The following is a 22962-nucleotide window of genomic DNA, read 5'->3' on the forward strand; positions in this document are numbered from 1 at the left end:
AGGCACCGCCAGGCCTACGGCCACGGTGACACTCGGGACGGTTCGGCTCCGCGTTCGCCTCGTACATTTCAGCGGCTACAAACACTGACACCGGACAGGTGTCCGTCCGTTTACTGCTGCGATTGTTGGATCTCACTCAATCGGAAGCGGCAGCAGCAGCAGCAGCAGCAGCAGCAGCGACAGCGACGTCCCGAGGAGGAGCATCCGTCCCCCTGCTGTGTTATTAAGGCGCAGGACGCACCAGCAGACAGGAGTCGACACGGACACCGACCAGAGGCAACATGTTTGAGACCAAAGGGATCCCCTTTGTCCTGCTCGACATAGCCTGTCTGATTCTGGGTATGTGTTTGACACACTTTGTTCTTGTTTGTTCCTGATATAAGCGGATTTATGAGCAGATCTAATCCTGCTGTCGGGGTATTGAGCAGCTTGGCATCACGTGAAGGGAGTGGTGACTGTACAGCGGAGAGATTCACTCAGATTTTACTTATTCTAAAGGTGCCTCTAATCAAATTGTGTTTATGTCATCTGTGATCTCATTGTTTCCTTTGTATGCAAACTGTTAACGACTTTTCAGCTGTTATATATGCTCTAATCAATAATAATGAGGCTTTTTTTTCTTCTTTTTTTAGAGTGTGACAATATAAAATCAATAATGTGATGCAGTAAAACTAACATTTCCTGTATTTGTTATTAGGTTAATTACTCTGAAGTACTTTTTTTTAAATTATTATTATATCGTGTTTCTACAGGTGATTTTATGGCCTGAATCATTCACTCTGTATAGGCATGCTTTGAGTCCGTATGCATGTTTATAATCAAAATTTAAGCCAAACACATTCATTTCTTGACATCAATTTAAATTCTTGTTCAGATACTTATAAATTACATCTATACTTTTGCTCACTGAGGTTTCCTGCTTCATGCAAACACACGTTTCTCAGCAGAATGACTAAAATCACCTCAGCTGGTCTGAAACTGTAAAGTCAATGTTCCTTCTCGAAACAGAATTTCAGATGTTTGTAGTTAACTTAAAGCTCGGTTTCACTTCAGGGTTGACTTTTATTCCCGTCTTTAAATGAAACCTTTGTATTTAGATACAACAGCTGGCAGGGCTGAACTGTTTCACATGCCTTTTCAATCTAATTATGGATAATTGATTTGTCATGACATCATTAAGTCATCATGGTTTACCTCACTCAGTCCTATGGTATCTGTCATGTTTGTTAGAATTAAATATTCTCTTCTGAGGGAAAACGTTTACAGATTCTCTTGTAGCTCTTCAGACATGGTTGAGACTCGCACAAATACTTTGTTTGGACTTAATAATTTGTGTCTGATTCTTAAAATGAACAACATCTCCTTCTACCTCATTGAAACAGATAAAAATATATGAAAATGTAACTGAATTTGAAATATAAACTGGATACGTTATGTGTCGTCCTCAGCTGAAAAGTTGGTGTTCATTCATTCTGTGTTTGTGACCTTCATGTGTCCGCTGCATATTGATTGATTTGATCAGAACTCATAAATCAGATCAAAGGTGAACACAAAGGAGCCTTCAAACTGCACAGTGAAGCTCAAACATCCAAGTTTACTGACAATAACCTAAACAGTATTTTGAGTTTTTTTTTTTATATCCGTTAAAAACACTACAAGATTAATTTTAAATTGCATAATTGAAATATTGTAAAAGCCTTGCAGCTCAACATGTGTGCAGTGAGGAGCAGAATGAATGAGCAGCCGCAGTGCGCTGTTTGGATTTATTCTTTTAATTGAAACATGTTCAATTATAACCAGGAATGTGCGAGAGCCTGTAAAACATGCACATGCAGTTCAGAAGCATATCGTTTGATAAATGTCAGACTAAGATCTTTGTTATTATGTGAACGATGAGCAGAAAGTAGACAGAGTTTGTCCCACTTTGCCTGATTTGACGTGGTTAATAGAATAACTGCATGCTGCTGGTGAGACCAACAGGAAGACCACCACGGGGCATTTACGTGACAATATGCACATTTTTCTCTCTCTCTGTTTGAGTGTTGATGTTGTGAAGCCCCTCCGCTGCAGAGCTACTTTGATGAGAACTTGTTGAAGTGTAACTCAGCTGCTCGCTACAGTTAGAAAGTGACCTGTGGGTCCTGCCGTCGGCCTGGCTGTGTTTCTGTTTCCGCCTTTCTGCCGTCTCCAGCTGTTGTGGTCCGTCAACTCAGGATGGCACAGTTGACGGTGGCAACAGCTGCAGAGACGACACCCAGAAACTCCAGACAGAATTCAAAAGTAGTTTATCTGGGGATAAACGGAGGCGTGTCTTCATGCGTTCTTCAGTTGGTGGCTTATTAATGTCCATTACAGCTCAATAATAAACCTTCACTCTCTGCTCCAGCGGATGAACGGCTGTCTTTCCTGAACTGTACGACGGGCGAAACGGGCCAAACAGACAGAGAGATGACAGCGGCATTACATCCAGACTTTGGACAGTCACAATCAATTAGCGTAACCTGTTATCTTTATGGTATTTTATCTGTAGGGACTGCTCAGCAATGTCCACAGCTAGTTGGAGTTTATTCCACAGACCGTTGTTGTCTAAAGACTATTAAAGCACATGAAGGAGCCACACTGTCACACTGGGTTACAGCTTCCTTTGATTATGATGAGCATGGCCTCTGTAATTCAATCACACGAACACCAGCCTGCTGTTGTAAACGCTCACTAATGCACCAGCTGTGAATTATTAGTGTCCAGCTGTTTATGGAAGTTATTTAGTCTTTTTTTTTTTTTTTTTAAACGAGGGAACCGTTTTTAAGAACCCTAATAACGTTGTTGTTTTCAGGTAATTTAATGGCATTCGATAAAAACAGAAGTAATTTATTCAGTAGAACTAAGAGGAGGTTTGGTCTCAATTCTGTCAGTAGGATTTTAAACTTGATTCAGCCATTTGTTACTTCTTTTTTTTTTCCCTCATCTGTACAGTTTCCTATGATGCTAACGAGTAGAACCTGACCGATGATGGGGTTTAATAATACTGCAGTTTACAGTTGAATGATTACCTCTATTGTCCACACTGACATCAGTCCACGGAAACAGTGAACTTCACAAACAATGTAATACTCATAAATTCATATAAATAAAACACGTAAATAAAACCATTTCTAAATTACCCTAAGCATATTTCTTTTGCATCATTTTCTGCGTAAATGTTTTCATATCAGACAACATATATGTAGATACTGATATACAGTATCGGTGATGGGCCAATATCGGATGATAAAAATGGCCGTCAGTTAAATCGGTTGGGCTCTATTAATAAACACCATCGTCCTCAGAGATTCTCTTCCACCTGGCTGATTTGAAGACTTTAACACTTGTTGTTTTGGCACCTTCAATCGGTCCGCTATGTTCCCCCCCCCCCCCCCCCCCGACTTCTTTCTGTGGTAACTGCTCCTGATCTCTCCCTCTACAGGCGGTCTGCCTCTGGCAGCCTTTAACCTGGGTAAGATCCGCCCTTACCAAAGGGGCTTTTTCTGTAACGATGACAGCATCAAGTACCCTTTCCACCACAGCACAATCACCTCCACAGTGCTCTACACTGTGGGCTTCACGCTGCCCATTAGCTGCGTAAGTAGGAGTCACTCACGGCAGGTTGGATTCACTCACCACCTGTCTCATGGTAAATATGTTGACTCGTCAGCCACCGGTGATAATAATATTTTCCAAGGTGTGCCAGGGGCTCGGTCTCTGGTCTGCTGCCACGCCGACGTGGAAGGAATGTTATCAGCTACACCTTGTTTTTCTGCGCACATCAAAATATTTACTGTGAGAAAGGTCTGTAGGTGCTGATAGAGCAGCACATTAAAGAACAAATCCAGAGCCGGGTAGCTTCCCGTTCAATACTTTAGATAGCAACTATCACAACAGCCTGTTATTGAAACCAAATCGTGTGTGTCGTGTTCAGTAGTGCTGCTACTGAGACGTTACTGAAGGTGTTCAACAACCACCAACTCTTAAAAGTGCCGAACCACAAGCCGACGTTGAAGGAGGATGTCCACTTGAAAACTACTGATTGAAAATATAATCAGCCCTACAGCGAACTATGAATCCACCAAACACTCGCATACACACTTGTTTCACTATCGTCATGGAGATGTTCATGACGTAATGCTTTCCATAGCCCCTAACCTTAACCGTCACCCTAACCTCAACCTAAACCTCATCCTAACTCTAACCTCAAAACTAAGTCTTAACCCTGTTAAAAAGCAGAATCTAACCCTGGGTCGCTCACTTTTGTCCCCACAGTGACACATGTCCCCATAAGTCTGCTTTCAGGTTAAAGTCCCCACATGGATAGATAAACATGCCCTCCACAAACACACAGAAATAGTAGACAGAGTTTCTGCTCAGCAAAAAAGAGGAACATTTATGGTTATTTTAATCGTCCTGAAAGTCCGTGTTTAGTTTCCAGAAATTATTATTTTCAGTGAAGAGTTCTGAACATTCGGTCCAGAAAAACACACAAACTCAAAACATCCAAACTTCAAATGTGTCTATTCATCTAAATATGGATGATACAAAGTGAGCCAGGATTTTAATTTTTTTTTTTTGGCTTTTCATCTGATCATTTTCTTTTTAATGTTAACTGTTGTTAATCAGTGTCACAGATGTGCAGTCGTTCCTTAAAATAGCTGGAATGCACATCTGGAGCAGAGCGATAGTTTTTGGAGGAGGTTCTGCTGATGTGTGTGTGTGTGTGTGTGTGTGTGTGTGTGTGTGTGTGTGTGTGTGTGTGTGTGTGTGTGTGTGTGTGTGTGTGTGTCTCTCTCTCTTTGGTTATTTCTGTGGTGATTTATCTCTTCTGTAGCTGTAACACTTTTTATTTGTTTAACTCTATTGTAGTGCATTTTTTTACGACTCGCTTCATCCTCCACTGTCTGTTAATGGAAGCTGGGGTAGAACGTGACATGTGGGGATTCGGAGAGCTGTCTTTAAGGAGGCGGAAAGGGTGTTTGGGAAAGATATAAAGAAGCAACAGTGAGAGTGACTTTGTTTTAGAGAAAGACAAAGTATAACGAGAGTGTGTCGGTCACAGAAGCCGGTCCAGAAACACAATCCTCTCAGACGTCGGCCTAAAGGAGACGGTAACAGAGACGCACTCGCCTGCCGTGCTGAATAACCTGCTCACAAATGTAATTTTTCTGCTCTTAGGTTTAACTTTTCTCCATTAACATCCAGTCCAGCTCGGTTTTTACCTGTCTGTTGCCATGCCAACACTTTAACCCTGCTTAACGATGTTCCTGAAAGGACGCCCGCCGCCTTCAGAGGATGCCGTGGTCTCCTGCTTTAGCACAAGCACACACTGTTGCATGATGGGTAGAGCTCGGAGTCCCAGTGACGTCCCTTTATAACCTGTATTTTTTTTCTCTCTCATTGCTTCTCTGCTAGCTGGACTCCCATTTGTAATACTCACTCTGAAACACAGTCCTTTCCGCCGAGGCTTTTTCTGTAATGATGATACGATCAAGTTCCCCCTTAAAGAGGACACCATTTCCTATCAATTGTTAGGAGGTGTTATGATTCCCATCACAGTACTCACTGTAAGTGCAAATGTTTTGTTTTCTGCTAACGGTTCACTCCTGTACTTCTTTCTCTTTCAACTCATCTTCCCTATTTATTTATTTTTATCTTCCTCATCTTTTCTTTTTTTGGATTCTCACCTTCATTCACTTATAGACTGCTTCTCTTTTAATCCATCATTCCTGCTAAAGCTAATATTGTATGCATGCGTTTTTTTTAATTGCTTTTAGCCGCAACTACCATAAACTAATATGCTCGCTGTAGATAATGTTTATAACATTAGAGGATGAAACAAAAAGACGACCTGCAGCACACTTCAATTTTGAAACTGAGTACCCCTAAATAACTCTGCAGCTGCAGAGAATGTGGCGTTGCCGTGGTAACTTGTCAGTCATAAAAAAAAGCGCAATACTTTTATTTTTTTTAAAAAGGTCTCCAGGTTTTATCTTCATCAGTGAACGACACAAAGCTTTACAGGTAACTTTTATTTTATAAATATAAATATAACCTGCACATCATATTAAACTGAAGCAAGTGAAGATAAAGCAGATCTTTAAATCTTTAGTGGCCCACCGTAGTAGTTGCTGATTCTTCTATTGAAATCTTAAAAAAAAAAAATATATATATATATATATACCATTCAGCATCAATATGAGCCTTTCAGAGCAGTTTAAAACCTCTGCGCTTCTTACCTCTGAGCAGAGCGACAAAACCCTTTCACACGCACCAAAACCACAACATGTAAAACCAGAGGAAGTCCTGGGTCATTGTGTGAACTCGTCAGGACAAATACACAAACCTTAAGAGATCAAACTAAATTATGTTGTATTAAGTGGACATCCTCCTGTGGCTGCTTGAGCAGCTTGTAAAATAAATAAATAAAAAAATGGCAGTAAACCAAAAACAGAATTGTCAGATGAACGTTTCTCGAGTTAGAAAATAGTTCAACATTTTAGGAACTATGAGCTTTATTGCAGAGAATTACATGAGAAAACTTGAACTATGAAGCTACAGCCATGAGATTCTTAGCTTAGCTTATTTAGCTCAGCTTTGCTTAAAAAGTTGAAACCGGTAGTGTTTAATTGGCTAAAACTTGTAACACCAAATACAATTATTAATTTTTTTTAAATTGACAATAGGAAATATTGCTGGCTCTGTTGTTGTTCTCTCGGCTGCATCTTTAATTTACATTTTATATCTTATATTTCTGTACAAACCTTTAACTCTGTGTCCTCTCCTCCCCCCTTGCAGATGATCTTTGGCGAGTGCCTTTTAGTTTATCTAAACCGCATCAAATCCAAGTCCTCTTTCGGCAGCTACACTGCCTGTGTTTACAAAGCCGTCGGTACCTTCCTCTTCGGTGCCGCGATGAGCCAGTCTCTGACCGACATCGGCAAGTATTCAATTGGCCGGCTCAGGCCGCACTTCCTGGACGTATGTAAACCCGACTGGAAACTCATCAACTGCTCATCCGGGGATTATATCGAGGACTTCACCTGCACCGGAGACACGAGGATGGTCAACGAGGGCAGGTGTGTACTGCTTCTTTCATGGTACTCGGAGTGGAGAGATGGAAGCAGAGCTAATGAAAATGAAGCTGCAGCTATTTTTCATAACCAACTGGAAGGGAACTTGGAGAGTGCAGACCTCCGTTTAGGCCACCAGTCCTCTCCTCTGTGATATGGAGCCGCTGTGGGGATGTTTCAGTTGTACTGGTTCTGCTTCTTCCCGATGAAACGATTGGGCCAGAGCGCTCCACATCCACTGGTATTTGTAGAACGGCCTATGTTTTCTCACTATTGGGGCTTTGCTGCCGTCTACTGGATTTTAAGATCAATGGCATGTAGTTGGCTAAATCTTGCAGCGTTAACAGAAGCGAAGAAATATTTCAATTATTTTTCAGACATGATTATATTCTGGATAAATCCATCGAGCAGAACAGTTAGCAGATGTTTTTTTGGTCACTCCTTTCTTCTGGCGTAGGGTTTGGGATGACACAATCAGGGGTAAACTAGCTCGGCAATCACACGATTGGTTGGCAGTCATGTCGTGACTTGTCTCATTCCGGAGTACCACTGGAACTTTATAAGGACCATGCTTTGGTAGTGTAATGAGACACCTGGCAATGATGAGCTAGTTGGTTGTTCCAGTAGTGCCCATTGCTCAAATTCTGCGTGGTTAGTGCGCACAAAACCCTCCGGCAGCACCTTTTGGTTAGCTGGAAGGACCTCCTGAACTCAACCTTTGAGTTTCACTAAGCCACTCTTACCACTATCAGCTGGCTTTTTCCTTGATCTCATCTCAAATGTTTTTAAGACCTGGCGATAGCCATAGGGAAGGGACTTCCAATGAGGCAAGGGTTTTTCACACTGCCGGTCATATAAGAGGTCAAGAGTGTTTGTGCCAATTATCAGTGGGATGTCACCACATCTAAAACGATACCACGGCTTAGGTTTAGGCAACTTGGCTGTGATTTGTTTGATTTCTTTCACTTCTGGTTCATCTTTTGTCTATTGTTGTTTTTTGTTGGTTTCTCTTGATCCTCTTTTTTCAGGTTTTGCAGCGCTGCAGGCTTTTAATTCTGCTATTTGACTCTGGAGATCTGCGATCTGCTTCTGGGGGTTATTAGTGGCAGCAGAAAAAGCATCACCGTCAGGACATGTCCATGCTTGGAATGCATGTAGTCTGCAAATATGAAAGAGCTCTAGTTTTTGTGATCCCAAGATGTTGTTTCATTCTTGTTGCTTCAATTGCTTGCTTATCCTCTTCATTTGCATTTACGTTATCGTTGAGAAGAACATCAGATATAAGTCGTGCACCATATAGTTTCTCGATGTAAACAGATGATGCGTATTTATAAAGATGCAGTGCGGAACGGAGATGCCGAGGCTGAGTAATATGGCAGGAATGGAAAACTTGTTGAGATTAAGGTCTTTGTCCGTTATCGGCTCAGAGCAGGAGGAAGAGTGGAGGGAGGAGAGGATTTCCTCTTCTCCTTCTGATGTTGGCACAACCACAGAGGAGCAGTGAGTGTCAAAGGTCTATTATGGGGTGTGAGGAGCTTTCTTCTCTTATTTTATTCTGCTTACTCCGACTCTCGGATATTTCCCTTTCCCTCTTAAACAGATATTTAGCCTGAGCTGCAGGCTCAGTGTCAGGGCTGAAAGCAGAGGCCACCCTCCCCTCTCTTATCTACTGTACGGGCTCCAGGGTGTGGTGCACCAGTGTTAACGTTTCCTGGAGCCCCATTACGACTCCGCAGTCTGCTTCTTTCTTTTTTTTTTTTAATGCAGCAATCAGGCAGCAAACATTTATCAGCAGGCCAAGAGAAGGATCCGGTGATTAGAGGCAGATATGCAGGGCTTTTTAAGATTAATGTCAGGACGTATTATATTTCCATCTGCTTTGTTGTGTGTGTGTGTGTGTGTGTGTGTGTGTGTGTGTGTGTGTGTGTGTGTGTGTGTGTGTGTGTGTGTGTGTGTGTGGGTGGTCTGGTAGACGCTAATAGACATTAATGTGTGCAGCAGGAGAGGAGAGACCAGGTCGTGGTAGACTGACCAGGATTTTCTTACTGTAATATGACTCCTACTCAGCTGTTTAACTTCGAGGGCGACGGTCAGTGTTTATTTGCATGAGCGCATAATGAGAAATATTCATTTGTAAATTGGGAATCTATGTGACACACTTTTCATTGGATAAATGTTCACAGATCGCAGCCCTCACACGGTGCTGCAGTTTATATCTGATGCCACGGGGATGCATAGAGGTCACGTCATTATTATTGCATTTGCCTGCTGGGTTTTGTTACAGAGTGTCGACCAACAATTACTGTTGGTGCTGAAATTAGTTGATTAAGTGTTGACGATGGATTAAGTCATTTATCAGTCGCAACTTTAAACAGTCATACTATAGCATGTCGCCCGAAATATGATAAAAGTCATTCAATGTCGTTCAAAAAGTGGTAACATTTAAAAAAAAAAAAAAAGTCATACTATAGCATGTCTGCCAAAATATGGAAAAAAAAGTCATACTATGGCATGCTTTCGCACCATTCGGTTCTCGGGCCCTAATTAATATTTTCTGTGTGTGTGTGTGTGTGTGTGTGTGTGTGTGTGTGTGTGTGTGTGTGTGTGTGTGTGTGTGTGTGTGTGCGTTCACGGCTGTTTCTTTTGATGTGCTCTAAAACCACAGCAGTGTTACTATAAACAGGAAGTTACTAAGGCGGGGGCCCATGTGAAGGCCGGCTGCTGTCCTCACATCCATCAACATCCCTCTCAGGAGTCGCTTCTCCAAACACACAGCAACAAACACACTTACCGTAACAACACGTCTGTACCAGCACCGAATATAGATGCTGATGTTGATATAGATATTGATAATGACCCCTGTATTACTACGACAAGATGTTTTCAGGTTTTTACATTTTTTACATTTTTTTATTAAAGATGATAAAAGTTGATTAAGCGCAGAGCACTGAGTCCTGCCTTTATCTTTCTGTTGCAGGTTGTCCTTCTACTCCGGCCACTCCTCCTTCTCCATGTACTGCATGCTGTTCCTCGCTGTAAGTACCAATCATCTGCATATTGATCTGCACTCATGTTGCTCAGGATTTACTGGCAAACAGAACAGGACATTCTGGTCATCACAAGTCTGAGTTCAGCAAACTCCTCATAACGTCCAGTGAAGCCACAGCTGTTTGTTTTTAACGTGTCTTGTCAGTAAATATGTCGCTCCAGCTTCCTGTCAGTCAGCTAAGCTTTGCATAATGACAGGAAAGAGACACGCTGTCCTTGAGAGGGATTTTGTAAATACTGGGTAAAAACATCGTCCTCTTCCTTGTTTCTAGTGTTCGTGCTAAGCTAAGAGAAGCGACTGATTTAAATATGAAACTACAGGCAGTTGTATCTGAAGATAAATAAAACGCCACACGCTGCAAGTCGAAGTTTAAAAATGACAATTTGTGAATTATTGCCAGTTGTTTTGCTAAAATAAGATCATTTACTTCTGACTGTAGCTTCATGCATTCAAACGTTCAATTTCAGTTTCATTCAGTTTCATTCATATGGTTCCAAAAGTTATTTCAGGGCACTTAACATGAAGTCCACACAATAGAAGTTTCCACTGTTATAGAGAGAAACCCATCGATCCCCTCACGAGCAACAGCTGAGGAAAAAAACTCCACTTTAACAGGAAGAAAGGCGTTATTATTTCACAAAACATCAAACTATTTGGGTTTTGACTGGTTCAGGATTATTCTGTGCAGTTTTAATGACCTAAAGGGGATTATCACCAGCACCATGTTGTGTTTGTTCAGAGCTGCTTTTACTGCCCTGATCAACTTTACAGGCTGCTGATTCATTCAGCACCAGCAGATATAAATAGACGCAGGGACAAAGTTCTGGCACGAGTTCAAAGCTCTTTCTCCCACTGCTGAGTGGAAGTCCAAGTATGAGAAACCAGCATCCTTTAAACCAATGCATTTGCGTCAGAAATGAAGTCAAGACAGGAAGAGATCGAAGAAGAATCTGGACGCTTCTGCTCGCTTGTCCTTAATACAAACCCCCCCCTCCAAAAAAAAAATCCGACACACCCTGTTTTTAACACAAACAAATGATGTTGTCGGGTTTATGGCACAATTAAAACACGACGTTCAGCTGACTGGAGATAACTCGCCCTGCTTCAGAGGCGGTGCGTTATTCATTTGATCACTTTGAGGTTAAGGGTTCTGTTTCAGATATAAAACAGCCTGATTACATGCATCTGCAAAATTTCATTCAAGGCCAGCACGAGGTCTTCGCACCTCCAGAACGTTTGGAAACGAGTCTCAGACGTTTTCCCTCACCGTCGTCTCGTGTCCGTTGCAGTAATGGAGTCGTCCAAGCCGAGTCATCTGTTGCTCATTTTGCTGCCACTCGCGCAGGAGTTCTTCCTCCTTCGTCCACTCCAGCTCGTCGTGACTCCGCTGTGTTTTCTAGCTCTACCTGCAGGCTCGACTGCAGGTCGACTGGGCGCGGCTGCTGAGGCCGACCATCCAGTTTTTCCTGATCGCCGCCTCCGTGTTCACGGGGCTGTCGAGGGTGTCCGATTATAAACACCACTGGAGCGATGTGCTGACCGGACACCTGCAGGGGGCCCTCATGGCTCTGCTGGTTGTAAGTGATCCGCTAATCTGACTTCACGTCTAAAGCAGTAATTTCATATTTTGGGATAATTACATGTCTTGTATAGAGTTAGATGAGAAGATTGACAGATTTATTTATTTTTTTACCTGCCAGGCTAACTGTTTCCCCGTTTCAAGTCTTAATGCTAAGCTAAAAGCCAATTATCTGTACAGATTCCATAAATACGAGAGGCGATCAATTCTTAAGACTGTTCCTGTTGAGCGTGAACAGACAGCAGCGCAGAAATGTACACAGACCAGAAAGAAGCGATGACCTTGGTGAGAAAGTATTCCAGTCCACGTTGCTTGATCACCACTAACACCCGAGTTACGTGGGTTTTTGTGACCACTGGCACATTTGCGATTTCAACCTGAAACTTGAGCAGAGAGCACAAATTGGCAACGGGGAGCCTTGAAATGCTTCAGGAAATCTCCGGGAACGGGGCAATGAGGCAGGTGAGGGGAAAAAGGCGCTTCAGGAGCCACCAGTTGGGTTTGCTGGCGACATTCGCAAGGTCGCGCACCGCGGATTTGTTCCTCGGGATCAGACTGTCAACAGGAAAAGTTCCGATGGAGTTTCACCCCTCCGACCCTCCTCACAGGATTTGGCTCATGTTTTTTAGGTTCATGGTAAAAATCGCAAATGCACACGAAGCAGTGATCACAGAAACGTGTAACTCCGATGACCGTGTTGATCAAGTGACGCAACGTGAACTACTTACTCACAAAGGTTATAGCGCCGCCCTGCTGGGTGCACTTCACTCTGCTGCACTGCGTTAGTAACAGGAGTTAGTTAGTTGGTCTCTGAGCTTTCTCATTGGGTCAAACTGACCCCGTGCGATGGTGTTTTAAGCAAAGCACGATTGCAAATACCGAAGCTCTGGCTGCGTTTACAGATTGTTAAATTCCGTGTCCCGCAGGTCTTCTTTGTGTCCGACTTTTTCAAGCCGCCTGTGGACAAAAAAGCAGACGTCCCCCACACCAGCCTGCAGGAGACGCCAACAAATGGAAACCACTTCGAGTCCCAACTAAGCTGAGCGAGTCGCGGGACACCTCTGCTCTGTCCAAACGCACAGCAAGGATCAAAGCTCTCTAGCCTTCCATCTCACGCAAATTCTCTTCTGATTCTCATCCTGCATGGATTTACTGTGCGAAGTACGTCTGTGGGTGACTTTAACACCCCAGAAGAAACTCATGGAACTTCACCCGGCCTGTTCACATTTTAAGACTGTACCATTTTATGCAATTTGCTGTCTCGTCCACCACTTCTCCGTCTCGGAGGGAACGTGGTGAGACAACCTGTCCAACCCTTGTAGAAACGCTGGCGTGAGGGATGTCGGTTAGGAGCTAGAGATTCTGAAAGGACGGGAACCATTAAGTATGTATCGATCTACTGAGACGGTGGGAAGACTTACCTGCATGCACCCACTAAAGGATCTGACCACTGCTGGGAGAGAGGAGGGTTGGAAACCTGTGAATGTAACCCTGCTTTGTGCTTTTCCTCACCTGAAGTCAGCGAGCTGGAGGATCTGATTTAGGATCAGTTTTATGTGTCCAGCGCCCAGAGAGAAACGTCAGAGTCTCAGAACTCTGCTGCCTTCGGTTCAGCGTTAATTAAAGGGCTAATTAAAATAGGAATATTTCTTCCTTTTTTTTTTTTTTTAAAAGGCCGGGACGTGCTGGGGGCTTAAAACTGATCCTAGACCAGAGTGCAGCAGCACTGCACATCTGGAGCTGCTGACTCCAGGCCACTACTGCCTTCTCATTCTGCAGCCGTCTAACCGAATATCAAGAAGTTGAGTATCGTTCATTCATTTTCAAACCCAGAACTGGTACCAAACACTTTTTTTTTTTTTTTACGATACCAATTTTGTAAACTCTGTTTTAAGAAAAAGAAAACGACACTTGTCACCTAATGAGGCATTTATCGATAGCAGAAGGTATTGAAGTTCGGTACTCAGCCCTCGACTTGTGTAATGTTACGTTAGATTGTTGCAGACGAGACGGTTAGTTTAAGTCCCGTGTTGCCTTCGCTGGACTGCAGCTGCTGCTATTACAGCTTCCTGTGTATCTAATGTAAACATCAAGTAAACAGTCAACAATGTGCTTTTGTATAATCTGTATGTAAACAAATCACCATACAGACTTTTATTGAAAAACAATGTTACAAATATGTACAAATGTCTAAAATAAGGAAAAAATAAAGCCATTTTACTTATTAACAGCAACTCGAATGAAAGATGAGCGTTTGTATTGATGTCATGAGTCGTCACATTGAAATAAAGTTTGCCTGTTTTATCGGTTTGTTTGTGATGCAACATTTTGTCCATGTAAGCAAAAAAACCAAGTTGAAAGCATGAACGCTGAATGTTCTCTGCCTGCATTCACCCTAAAAGAAGTGACGGTGAATTCAGCTGTGGACTCAACGCGACATTAACGTTCAGGAAGGACGTGATGAGAAAATATGATCGGAAACGTTTTCCACCTCAAACTCAAATGAACATTTAAGAACGAAACGGTATAGTTTGATCCCCGCGTGACATTACAAAAGAAAAAAAAATGACAACGGAGGGCTAAAAGATCGACATGAAGGGAGTTCATCATACCTAAAGGTCGCTATAAGTAGAGACTGGCAGCAAAGACGATGTCTCTCTTGATCTTTGTTATTCCTGCAGGAAGAGAAATTAAACAGAAAATGAGTTATTTAAATTCCTATAGAACCGTCACAGTAAGAAGTCTCTTTCCAAACAAGTATCGAAGCATTAACCAGCTGCTGCAGAAGAGTTTGACAAATACATTTCACTGTTACTGATATAAACAGCTCTTTTTATATATATATATGTGTGTACTTGCGGAGCAGAGATATATGCTTGTAAGATTGTAATCAGGAATGCAGCAATTCATCTGCCAATAAAAGCTCAGAAAACTGATTCATATCCGTCAAAACAGCTAAAGAGGTTGTTTTTGTCCAACAAAAATATTTCAGTAAATATCTAAATTCATTTGAGGGTGAATGCCGTGAATTTGATCTTAAATTCTTTTTTAAATCTTAACAACTAATAATTCGATAACACCATTCACCTTCAGCGAACTTGTTCTCCAGCTCAGTGTTGCCGATGGCTTTGGCTGCAGAACACATTTGTCGCAGCACTTCCTCCAGACGGCGCATGCAGCGGATGATGCTCCCTACACATGAATACACAGCGTGGGAAGTTATTTTCACATCAAATAGATCTAAAGAGATCAATTTACTGCCATAATCCACCATCAGTTAGTGGAAAAGCACATCATTTCACTCCCAAGAAAACTTGAGTTTTCACAATAACCAGTGAATAAAATGTAACTCCAAAAAACTTCACAGAGATATGAGGACCTTGTGGACGGACCTTTTTTAGTTTTAAAGTATCAGAAAGAAATTTAATTCAACATGAAATAAAGATTTTCAAAGTCAAATTTGCACAGAATTATTTTGAAAATGTCTTAATTCTGTCGGTGACGCCAAAACACACAAGCACATCGAAACCACCCTCAAGTTTCTCAACCCAGAAAAACGTCCTTGTTACGATGAATATTTCACAACTGAGGTCACCGCTGGCGCTCAGAGACAAACTGGAGGGAGGATGATTTGACTGGGAATCAAACCACAGATAATAAATCTGTTGGTGAGCCGCTCACATTCTCCAAGTGGATGAATTATTTGAGGAAGTGAAGAAATCAAAAGGTGAAACCGACTCCGAAGGCCACGGTGGACCTCAGCAGCGCCGGACTGAGTATTCAGATCACCTACAAAAACTAAAGTAATGAGGTATTTGAAAAAAAAAAAAAAAAAAAACCTTTCTGACTGATATATGTGATACAAGATTGTTTGCTGATGTCATATAAATTGGAGCTGGTTTTAACTACTTTACACAGCTGTAGGTTTTCATCAAACGGTTCTCAATCTAGAGTTGGAGCCCCTCCAAAGGGTCACGAGATGAATCTGAGGGGTCGTGAGATGATTTCTGCTTCTGGAAGACATTTCTGCGCCACAGATTTTGTATCCAATAACTCATCTGCCACGTGAACAAAGAGCCTGATTTCCTGAAACTGGTTTAATAGTTGAATATTTAAGTATGTGTTTTATTAGCTTGTGATTATTTTTTTTGGTGTTAAATCTGAAAAGCAACTACAGCTGTCAAACTCATGCGAAAAATTCAAACATTTGTTTTGTATGAAGCAATTCCACCTGAAATGTAGTGCAGAAGTGTAAAACGGTATAAAGCTGAAATAATAGTAAGTACAGGTACGTCAATATTGTGCAATATTGAGTTACTTCAGTAAAATTCTTGGGGTTTCTTCTGTAAAGCTAAATGAATCCAGTGAAGGTGCTCAGGCTCATAATGAGAGTTTAACACCCGTGTTTCAGCTTCCTCTCGTGTGTGCTGGATGTAAACACGGATAACGAACCTTCAAAGACGTCGGTCATCTTGCAGATCTGAGCGAACGTGGCTCCGTTGGCCCAGGCGTACACCACGTCCATCAGGTGGGGTTTGAACTGGTTCAGATACGTCTCCTCGTCCACCTCCAGCTTGGCGTCTGCAGACACCTTGGCAATGCGCTTTGCACATTCCTGAACACACCAACAGCAGCAGCGAAATTCACGTTTCCACTTCATTCAAATGTTGAACTGAGAGAGACAACTTCTGCTTCACAACGTCTCACCTGCATTTGTCTCAGCGGTGCAGCGAGCTGTTCGGTTAGTTTTGGCATCTCACTGGCCTGCAGGGTAAAATAACATCATTGATGGTCGGACAGAAAAATTCAAACATTTGTTTTGTGGGTTATATTTCAACCTCCAGGCAGAATATGGTGCTATTTAAGCCTGATATTTGCCTGACATTTTCAGTCTATTTTTGAAGAATGTAAAAATATTCTTCTACAAAAAACAGGTTTAACTGATACAAGAATTCAAAAATGATTAAATGCAAATTTATTTTTGATCAGGCATTCAGAACCATGTTCAACAACTGCTATTTTTTGAGAGCGCTTTCTGTCACACACCTGAAGAATCAGAGGTTAGACAACGACTCCTTCCTGCAGTTATAGGAAAAAAACCTGGGTTTCTTTAAAGTCCAACGGACATCACGTGTAGTTTTCTCTTTTAGCGCTTCAAAATAATGTGCTTTTACATATATTGTTTAAAGTTTTGTATAATTTTCAGATGGCTGGAGGGATGTGTCTGTGTTTGATCGACAGAGATATATTATGGTCAGACACCGTGTTGTTTGCAGTGAATTTGAAGAGTGTGAACCACAGTGACCACGGTGACATTTGCAGGATTGTTTTTGCAGTTCGATGAAGCAGAGAAGCTAATTTGGTTTCTACCCTGCAGACTGAAGTTTCCTGTGCACGTTTGCTTCATGATTCATTCAGAAACTGGCGGTTGCATAAACACCAACGTTACCGCTTCATGCGAGATTCGATTGGCGAAACAAGATCTCTCTCTATGCAGACGACACCCAACAGTATTCTGTTGAATTGGTGGCAGTAGTAGGCGACATCCCCATAAAACTACTATGAAATATACATTTCTCCCTGATGGTTTCTGACTTGTTTCTTCAAGGAGACGACAGGAAAGTGATTCGAAAAAAATACATTTCAACTTCAGCAGAACTTACTAAGAATATATCAGAACTTCTGATCTCAAGATAAACTAGCAGCAGGTGGTCTTCAATGACACACACACACACACAGGTTTTGTGCTGCTTGTCATTAGCGTTAGAGGACGACAGTGGGGAAACAGGACGGCGTTGTTTCTGTTCAGAGGATCGAGCCGACGTGCAGCCAAAGAAAAGGTTTGTTAAAACATCTGATGCTGGATTACTTGATAGAACAGGCTTCATTAGTTAAGACAAACTCACATCATGCTAGAGTTTCTGTTTTGGTTGCAAAGCAGGGGAAGAGGACAAGAACGCGACCGGAGCTCGAATGTGTGGGAACGGGAATAAGTTGTTTATGTCCGTGTTTGAGTAAGGCTTCAAATCTGTTTGTACGGAGAATTAGAGGAGTTATATGTGTTTGTGTGTGTTCATACATTCTCCTGGAAGACAAAGCAGGACAGCAGGGCGGTGGCTTGTTCCACCGTCAGGTCGTTGAAGAGACCGTTGAACACCATCTCCGTCAGCAAGAGCTCGTCGGCACTGAGAAGATTTATAAAAGGAAGTATTATGATATATTTAATGACAAATACAACTACAAAACAAAACCTGGAGACGGAACAGACAGGCTGCCATAACTGCAGTGAAACTTCCCTTGTAAAACCTCCTATGAGACTATAATAAAAAATACCACTTTTAAAGACTTTTACCATAAATAAACCAGTTTAACATGTTTATTTGGCTCTGTTGTAATAAATTGCAACAAACTGAGACTTCATAAAAAGACAAACTGAAAATAAAAATCACAAACCTCTGATTACATTTGTTCTTTCCTGAATCTTTAATCAAATCAATTTGCCATGTTTTGATCACACTCCGAGCAGCTTGCAGACAAAAGGACCAACCAGAGAGCGTTATGATTTAGAAACCTGGTAACACGAGACCAACGGTGAATCGCCACGCTGCTCATCTCTGGCTAGTTTGGTCCTCAATGAAATCACGTGTTTACTTTTCCTCCGAGTGACTCCTGACTTTGATGCCATAACAAGCTAAATGCTGCTGATTTGAAGTAGCTGCTCCACACAGCAGTTTCACATCCACACTGTTAAAGTGGAACTGGTGTCAGTAAAACTTCCACATTCATGAAGACGATTAACCTGAACATCTCTCACTGTCAGTCCTGCCAGCAGTGACGGTGAACTCAAAACACAAACCTGTTTCAGGCCTACAGACACGGCTGAGATGGCTTTCCCACTATTTCACCTACCTGCTAATTTCACAGGCAACCCGCCCTTTCACCTCGATAACATCAGAGGGACTGGCGAAGCCGAGTCTTCGTAGAACTCTCTTTCTGCACTTCAGCTTGTCCATCTGCAAGACGGTCCGAGCTTTCTTCAGCTCTCGTTTGGCTGTTCGAACGTCTGCTGCGATCTGAAACGACCAAAACACACACACACACACACACACACACACACACACACACACACACACACACACACACACACACACACACACACACACACACACGTATTGTCATACCTTCTTCATGTGTAACGTAGTAAAGCTCTTCCAGGGTTTCTAGAAAAAGACTTTCTAATCGATAAAAGCTGTGCGATAACTACCAGCTGCTTTGTGCATGAGATCATTTCAAACACTACATTCGCTGTCAAGAGTGATGAAGACAAATGTGGATGTAAATTGCAACAGATGTTCATCCGCCTGCTTATCTAGCATCAACATTGTGCATTATCTACTTCAACCTCATTATTACAGCACTCCTCCGAGCCAAAGAAGCAAACACGGGCACAAAGATCTGACCGGCACAGCTCAGTACTGAAGGCAGGAAATTTATAAATTACAGTCTAATTCCTCTGAACTATTGGCTGCACGTGTGCTGGTAAAGAAAACAACCACGCAAACATACAAACAGGAAATCTCAGATTTGTGATCTCATGAGCTGATGCTAAAAAACAACAACTCAGTCAGCACAGAAACCAAGTTTCAAATGAATATGGTTTAACAGTTTTAGTCTTTGTGGTATTGAATAAAGGTCACCTTCACTTGACTGTAAGATGTGATGAGTTCATAAATTAGGTATCAATAATGTTATGTCTGCAGAGTCCAGACAGCCAGAGAGGTGAAACCGAGGCTGAGCTGCAGGGACGCTGTCCAGGGATTAAAGAGCTGTTAATAACGGGGCAAATTAATCTCTTAGTCTATCAATCAAACATAAAGTAATCCAGCTGCACTGTTTATACTTTGATTTCACAAAACACTCAAAGCAGAGATGTAAATATTTACACACATTAACAAAAAACAAAACAAAACAAAAAACCAGCTGTGTTTGGCAAAGTTAATCTGGGTGTTTCAGATCCATCACTGACCTTTTCAACGGCCACAGTATGAGCCAAGTTGTATTGACCTGAACTAAACAAGTTGACTGAGTGTTTCTTTCTGCGAAGTAGAGCATGTAGAGATGTACATGCTGAAATCCTCCACAGTGACTTTGACCTTTGCTCCCCAAAATGTAATCAGTTCATCCTTGGTATCAAGTCAATGTTTTTGCAGAGTTTGGCCAAATTCCCTCAAACTGTTCGGACGGACAACCTGTAAACATAATGCTTCTGGACGTCGCCGGCATAACAAAAACCTTCCACATGTTTTCTGCTCTCTGACGGCGGGGGAGGCCCTGGAGGAATAATATTCTTGCCTTCTTCCTGTGTTTGTCTGCATACAAATGACCACAACTAACAAGCAAGAAGCAATTAAAGGTCATGGTTGTTATCTTACAAAACGTGGAGGTAGATAAATAGATTAAACTTTTCAATAGGACCAAAATTCAATTGTAGTTTTAATGGCTGATTTAATGATTGACATTTAAGCAGGGCTTCCCACGGATTGACATTTAACTCTCATGCAGACAAACTGAAACACGCACACAGAAGGTTTCTTACCTGAGCTTTCTTCTCACAGAGCGAGTAGACAGACTCCAAGTTGGGGTCACTGTGTAGCGGGTGGGAGTACATGCGGTGCTCGAAGGCCTCCACCTTCTGAATAACCTTCTTCAGTGCAGGGTCTTTGATGCCCATGTCATCTATGGGGTCGAGCAGAGGAACCCCGTCCGGGAAGCGTTTCTGCACCTCCTTGGGACGAAACGATCGGAGGAAAAGAAAAACAGTTTTGATGATGATTCCTGTCAACAGTTTATATTATCTTTGTTTCTGCATGGCTGCACTTTGTACCTGTATGGACTTGAGCATGAGCTGCCTGTTGTCAAAGGACCTCAGGTCTTTGGGAATGTAGAGACGAACTGAGCTGATGGCGGTGAGGAGGTGGAGCATCACAGGAACCACCTGGACAGAAAACACTCATGACATTCAAATCTCTTTATGTAAAATACAGTAACTTTGGTGCTTGATTCACCCACCTGCATCTCTCCAGTCTCTCCCGGAGTGGCAGGTTTAGCAGCCTCCGTCGCGGCGTCTTTCACGCTGTCCTTACTACAGTGGACCAAAACCTCCACCACATACAGTGGCTCCGAGTCTGTACTGGCCTGAACCAGGAAATGCACATAAGTCTCAGCCACATGCTTAACGGACTCATGCAAAGGCGACACGATGACAAAAACGTACCTTCACGTTCGATTTCTTGCAAAAGTTTACAACAACTCCCCAGCCGAAGTCGGCGTCTTCATTCTTCACCTGTGGCATCAAAACAAAGAGTCGTTAAGTGACTTGAAAAATCGGTAACTACCGTCAGGCCATCTGTGTGTGGGAGCTGTACCTTGACCAGTCGTCCGGGCTGCAGGAAGGGCAAGCAGTATTTGGGTTTGTGGACGAACTCTTGTATCTCTTTCCCCAGTTTGGCCAGCTGCTGCCGGATTTTAAAGTAAGTGACCACGCCCTCTTCGTTGGGGATCTCGATGGTGTGGTACTGCTCCTCCAACTTCTTAATTTCTGCACAAAGAAATGAAGTGACGTGAATAAAGTTCAACCTGGAATGGAAATAAATTCATACCAGACACCTGATAATGATGTTTTTAACTTCAACAATATTTGTTTGCCATTGGTATATAACACAAAATACTTCCTCCAGATGTTTCTGTATGATGTTATTTTCTTTCAACAAATGCTTGTAAATTATTACTGTAGAGTTTATCTGCCAGTTAATCCAGCCTGGAGTGTGCAGAGGCACATATGGAAAATACTCACTCTCCACTACACCAGGTAAAGCCCTGTAGTGTTGGAACTGGTAGAAAGATTTCTCCAGCATGTATTCTGGGTTGATCTCCTCCACGCGCAGCAGGTTGAGCACCATGTTGTAGGTCAGGTGGAAGGCACTGTTCAACGGGTCGGCTGAGCCCTGCACAGCACGATGAAATCATAAAAATATAACGGTTACTGTAGTAAAACACAGCTGGGATTAATCATGCGTTTTGATATGAAAAAGAAATGTTAGTATTGTGCTGAAGGTGCCAAGAATGTATGAGGTCTAAATAAATGCAGACTGGAGTCATTTGCCCCACTTAAAGTAGTGAGGAGGATTTTGCAATCACAACCCCCCCCCCCCCCACAAATTGGGTTTGATCAGCTTTCTCCAAGACTCCCTGGGACTCAAGTGCTGCACCAGCGCCAGCAAACAGTTTTACATTAACCCAACCTCTTTGAAAAGATATGCAGCTACATATTTATAGCAGCACAGCTATAAATGTGTCAAATCAAAGACAAAAGACAGAGACTCTCTGGCTTCTCTGTGAGTGTGAGTAGTCAAGTTTTGACAGAGCACCAAATGGCCTGATGATCCACAGAGAGAACAACTTAAGAGCCACTTCTGACGATTTCCTTTCAATTGTTCAAACAGATTGTTAGCGAGACCGCAGGGAAACGTATTTAATTGATGGGACAGCGGGACGATTCCTGCAAAAAAACAACTTGGAGACAGCACCGAAGAGGTTTGAAAAGATAGGATTGAACTTGCATGGTAAAAAAAAAACTTGTAGCATCTAGATCCACTGTACCTTGAGGAGCTGTTTGCCCACAGCTGGACTCATCTTCTCGTCCGCCATGAAAATAACGATTCCTCTGTCATCCATTCCTCTCCTCCCAGCACGCCCAGACATCTGGATGTACTCACCCGAAGTAATCTAGCTCACATGAAAAAGACGCATGATATTTACAAGAAAGGTATAAAAGAATAAGTTGTTATACCTGCAATATAAAGTGTATTTGTTGTTGTTGTTGTTATAGCTGAGAAAACAGTTTAAAACTGTCTAAAAGCAGGAAGAAAATCATGGTGCTAATGTGCATAATTCAACCATTAGCGCCGTTAGTGCCAAATATCTGCGTTAATAATACAGAAATCCAGATGATGCAACTATCTTGTGCGAAAGAGGGTAAAGCAGTTGTCCACAAGCCTTTGAGGACTATTCTCCGCATCACACATGGCTCTGATTAAAGTCCACATAACTGCACACAAAAAAAGGCAGACTGGATTGTTTTGTGTTGAAATGAGGTGATCTGATCTTCATTTCAAGCATGCCATAGGATCGGCTGTTGATTTGAAACACAGTGCGTTTCAGGAATGAGAGTGGTGTGT

General features: G+C 42.3%; 2 protein-coding genes across 3 annotated transcripts in view; one reads left to right on the forward strand and one right to left on the reverse strand.

Annotated features, from left to right (window-relative positions):
* On the forward strand, nt 1–14035 carry plpp1a (phospholipid phosphatase 1a). 2 transcript variants are annotated; one of them, XM_069722985.1, is made up of 6 exons: nt 1–339; nt 5440–5591; nt 6823–7103; nt 10075–10132; nt 11547–11723; nt 12652–14035. In XM_069722985.1, the coding sequence occupies exons 1-6, from the start codon at nt 282–284 to the stop codon at nt 12766–12768; spliced, it is 843 nt and encodes a 280-aa protein (XP_069579086.1). In that variant the 5' UTR covers nt 1–281; the 3' UTR covers nt 12769–14035. The 2 variants fall into 2 exon arrangements, with proteins under 2 accessions (XP_069579086.1, XP_069579085.1); XM_069722984.1 differs by lacking the exon at nt 5440–5591 and adding an exon at nt 3464–3618 and having other exon boundaries at nt 2–339.
* Nucleotides 13836–22962, reverse strand: part of mtrex (Mtr4 exosome RNA helicase) — a 19373-nt gene continuing 10246 nt past the window's right edge. Inside the window, exons 15-27 of the mRNA XM_069722983.1 lie at nt 22385–22510; nt 21579–21729; nt 21151–21323; nt 21000–21068; nt 20795–20920; nt 20610–20720; nt 20322–20510; nt 18635–18798; nt 17805–17910; nt 16433–16489; nt 16178–16340; nt 14813–14917; nt 13836–14400 (exon numbers count right to left, since the gene is read on the reverse strand). Of these exons, the coding sequence (XP_069579084.1) occupies nt 14348–14400; nt 14813–14917; nt 16178–16340; nt 16433–16489; nt 17805–17910; nt 18635–18798; nt 20322–20510; nt 20610–20720; nt 20795–20920; nt 21000–21068; nt 21151–21323; nt 21579–21729; nt 22385–22510 (1593 nt within the window). The 3' untranslated portion in view covers nt 13836–14347. The remainder of the gene's footprint in view (nt 14401–14812; nt 14918–16177; nt 16341–16432; nt 16490–17804; nt 17911–18634; nt 18799–20321; nt 20511–20609; nt 20721–20794; nt 20921–20999; nt 21069–21150; nt 21324–21578; nt 21730–22384; nt 22511–22962) is intronic.

The sequence above is a fragment of the Brachyistius frenatus genome, unplaced genomic scaffold (assembly GCF_029030835.1).
Source record: "Brachyistius frenatus isolate BFR_SWC_R1_liver_20210118 unplaced genomic scaffold, ASM2903083v1 Contig_310, whole genome shotgun sequence".
Taxonomy (NCBI): domain Eukaryota; kingdom Metazoa; phylum Chordata; class Actinopteri; family Embiotocidae; genus Brachyistius; species Brachyistius frenatus.

Coding starts and splice junctions, on each gene's coding strand:
- plpp1a (XM_069722984.1), top strand. CDS start 282: ATGTTTGAGACCAAAGGGATCCCCTTTGTCCTGCTCGACATAGCCTGT. Junction 7,104..10,074: donor AGGATGGTCAACGAGGGCAG/GTGTGTACTGCT, acceptor TTTCTGTTGCAG/GTTGTCCTTCTACTCCGGCC. Junction 11,724..12,651: donor CCCTCATGGCTCTGCTGGTT/GTAAGTGATCCG, acceptor CGTGTCCCGCAG/GTCTTCTTTGTGTCCGACTT.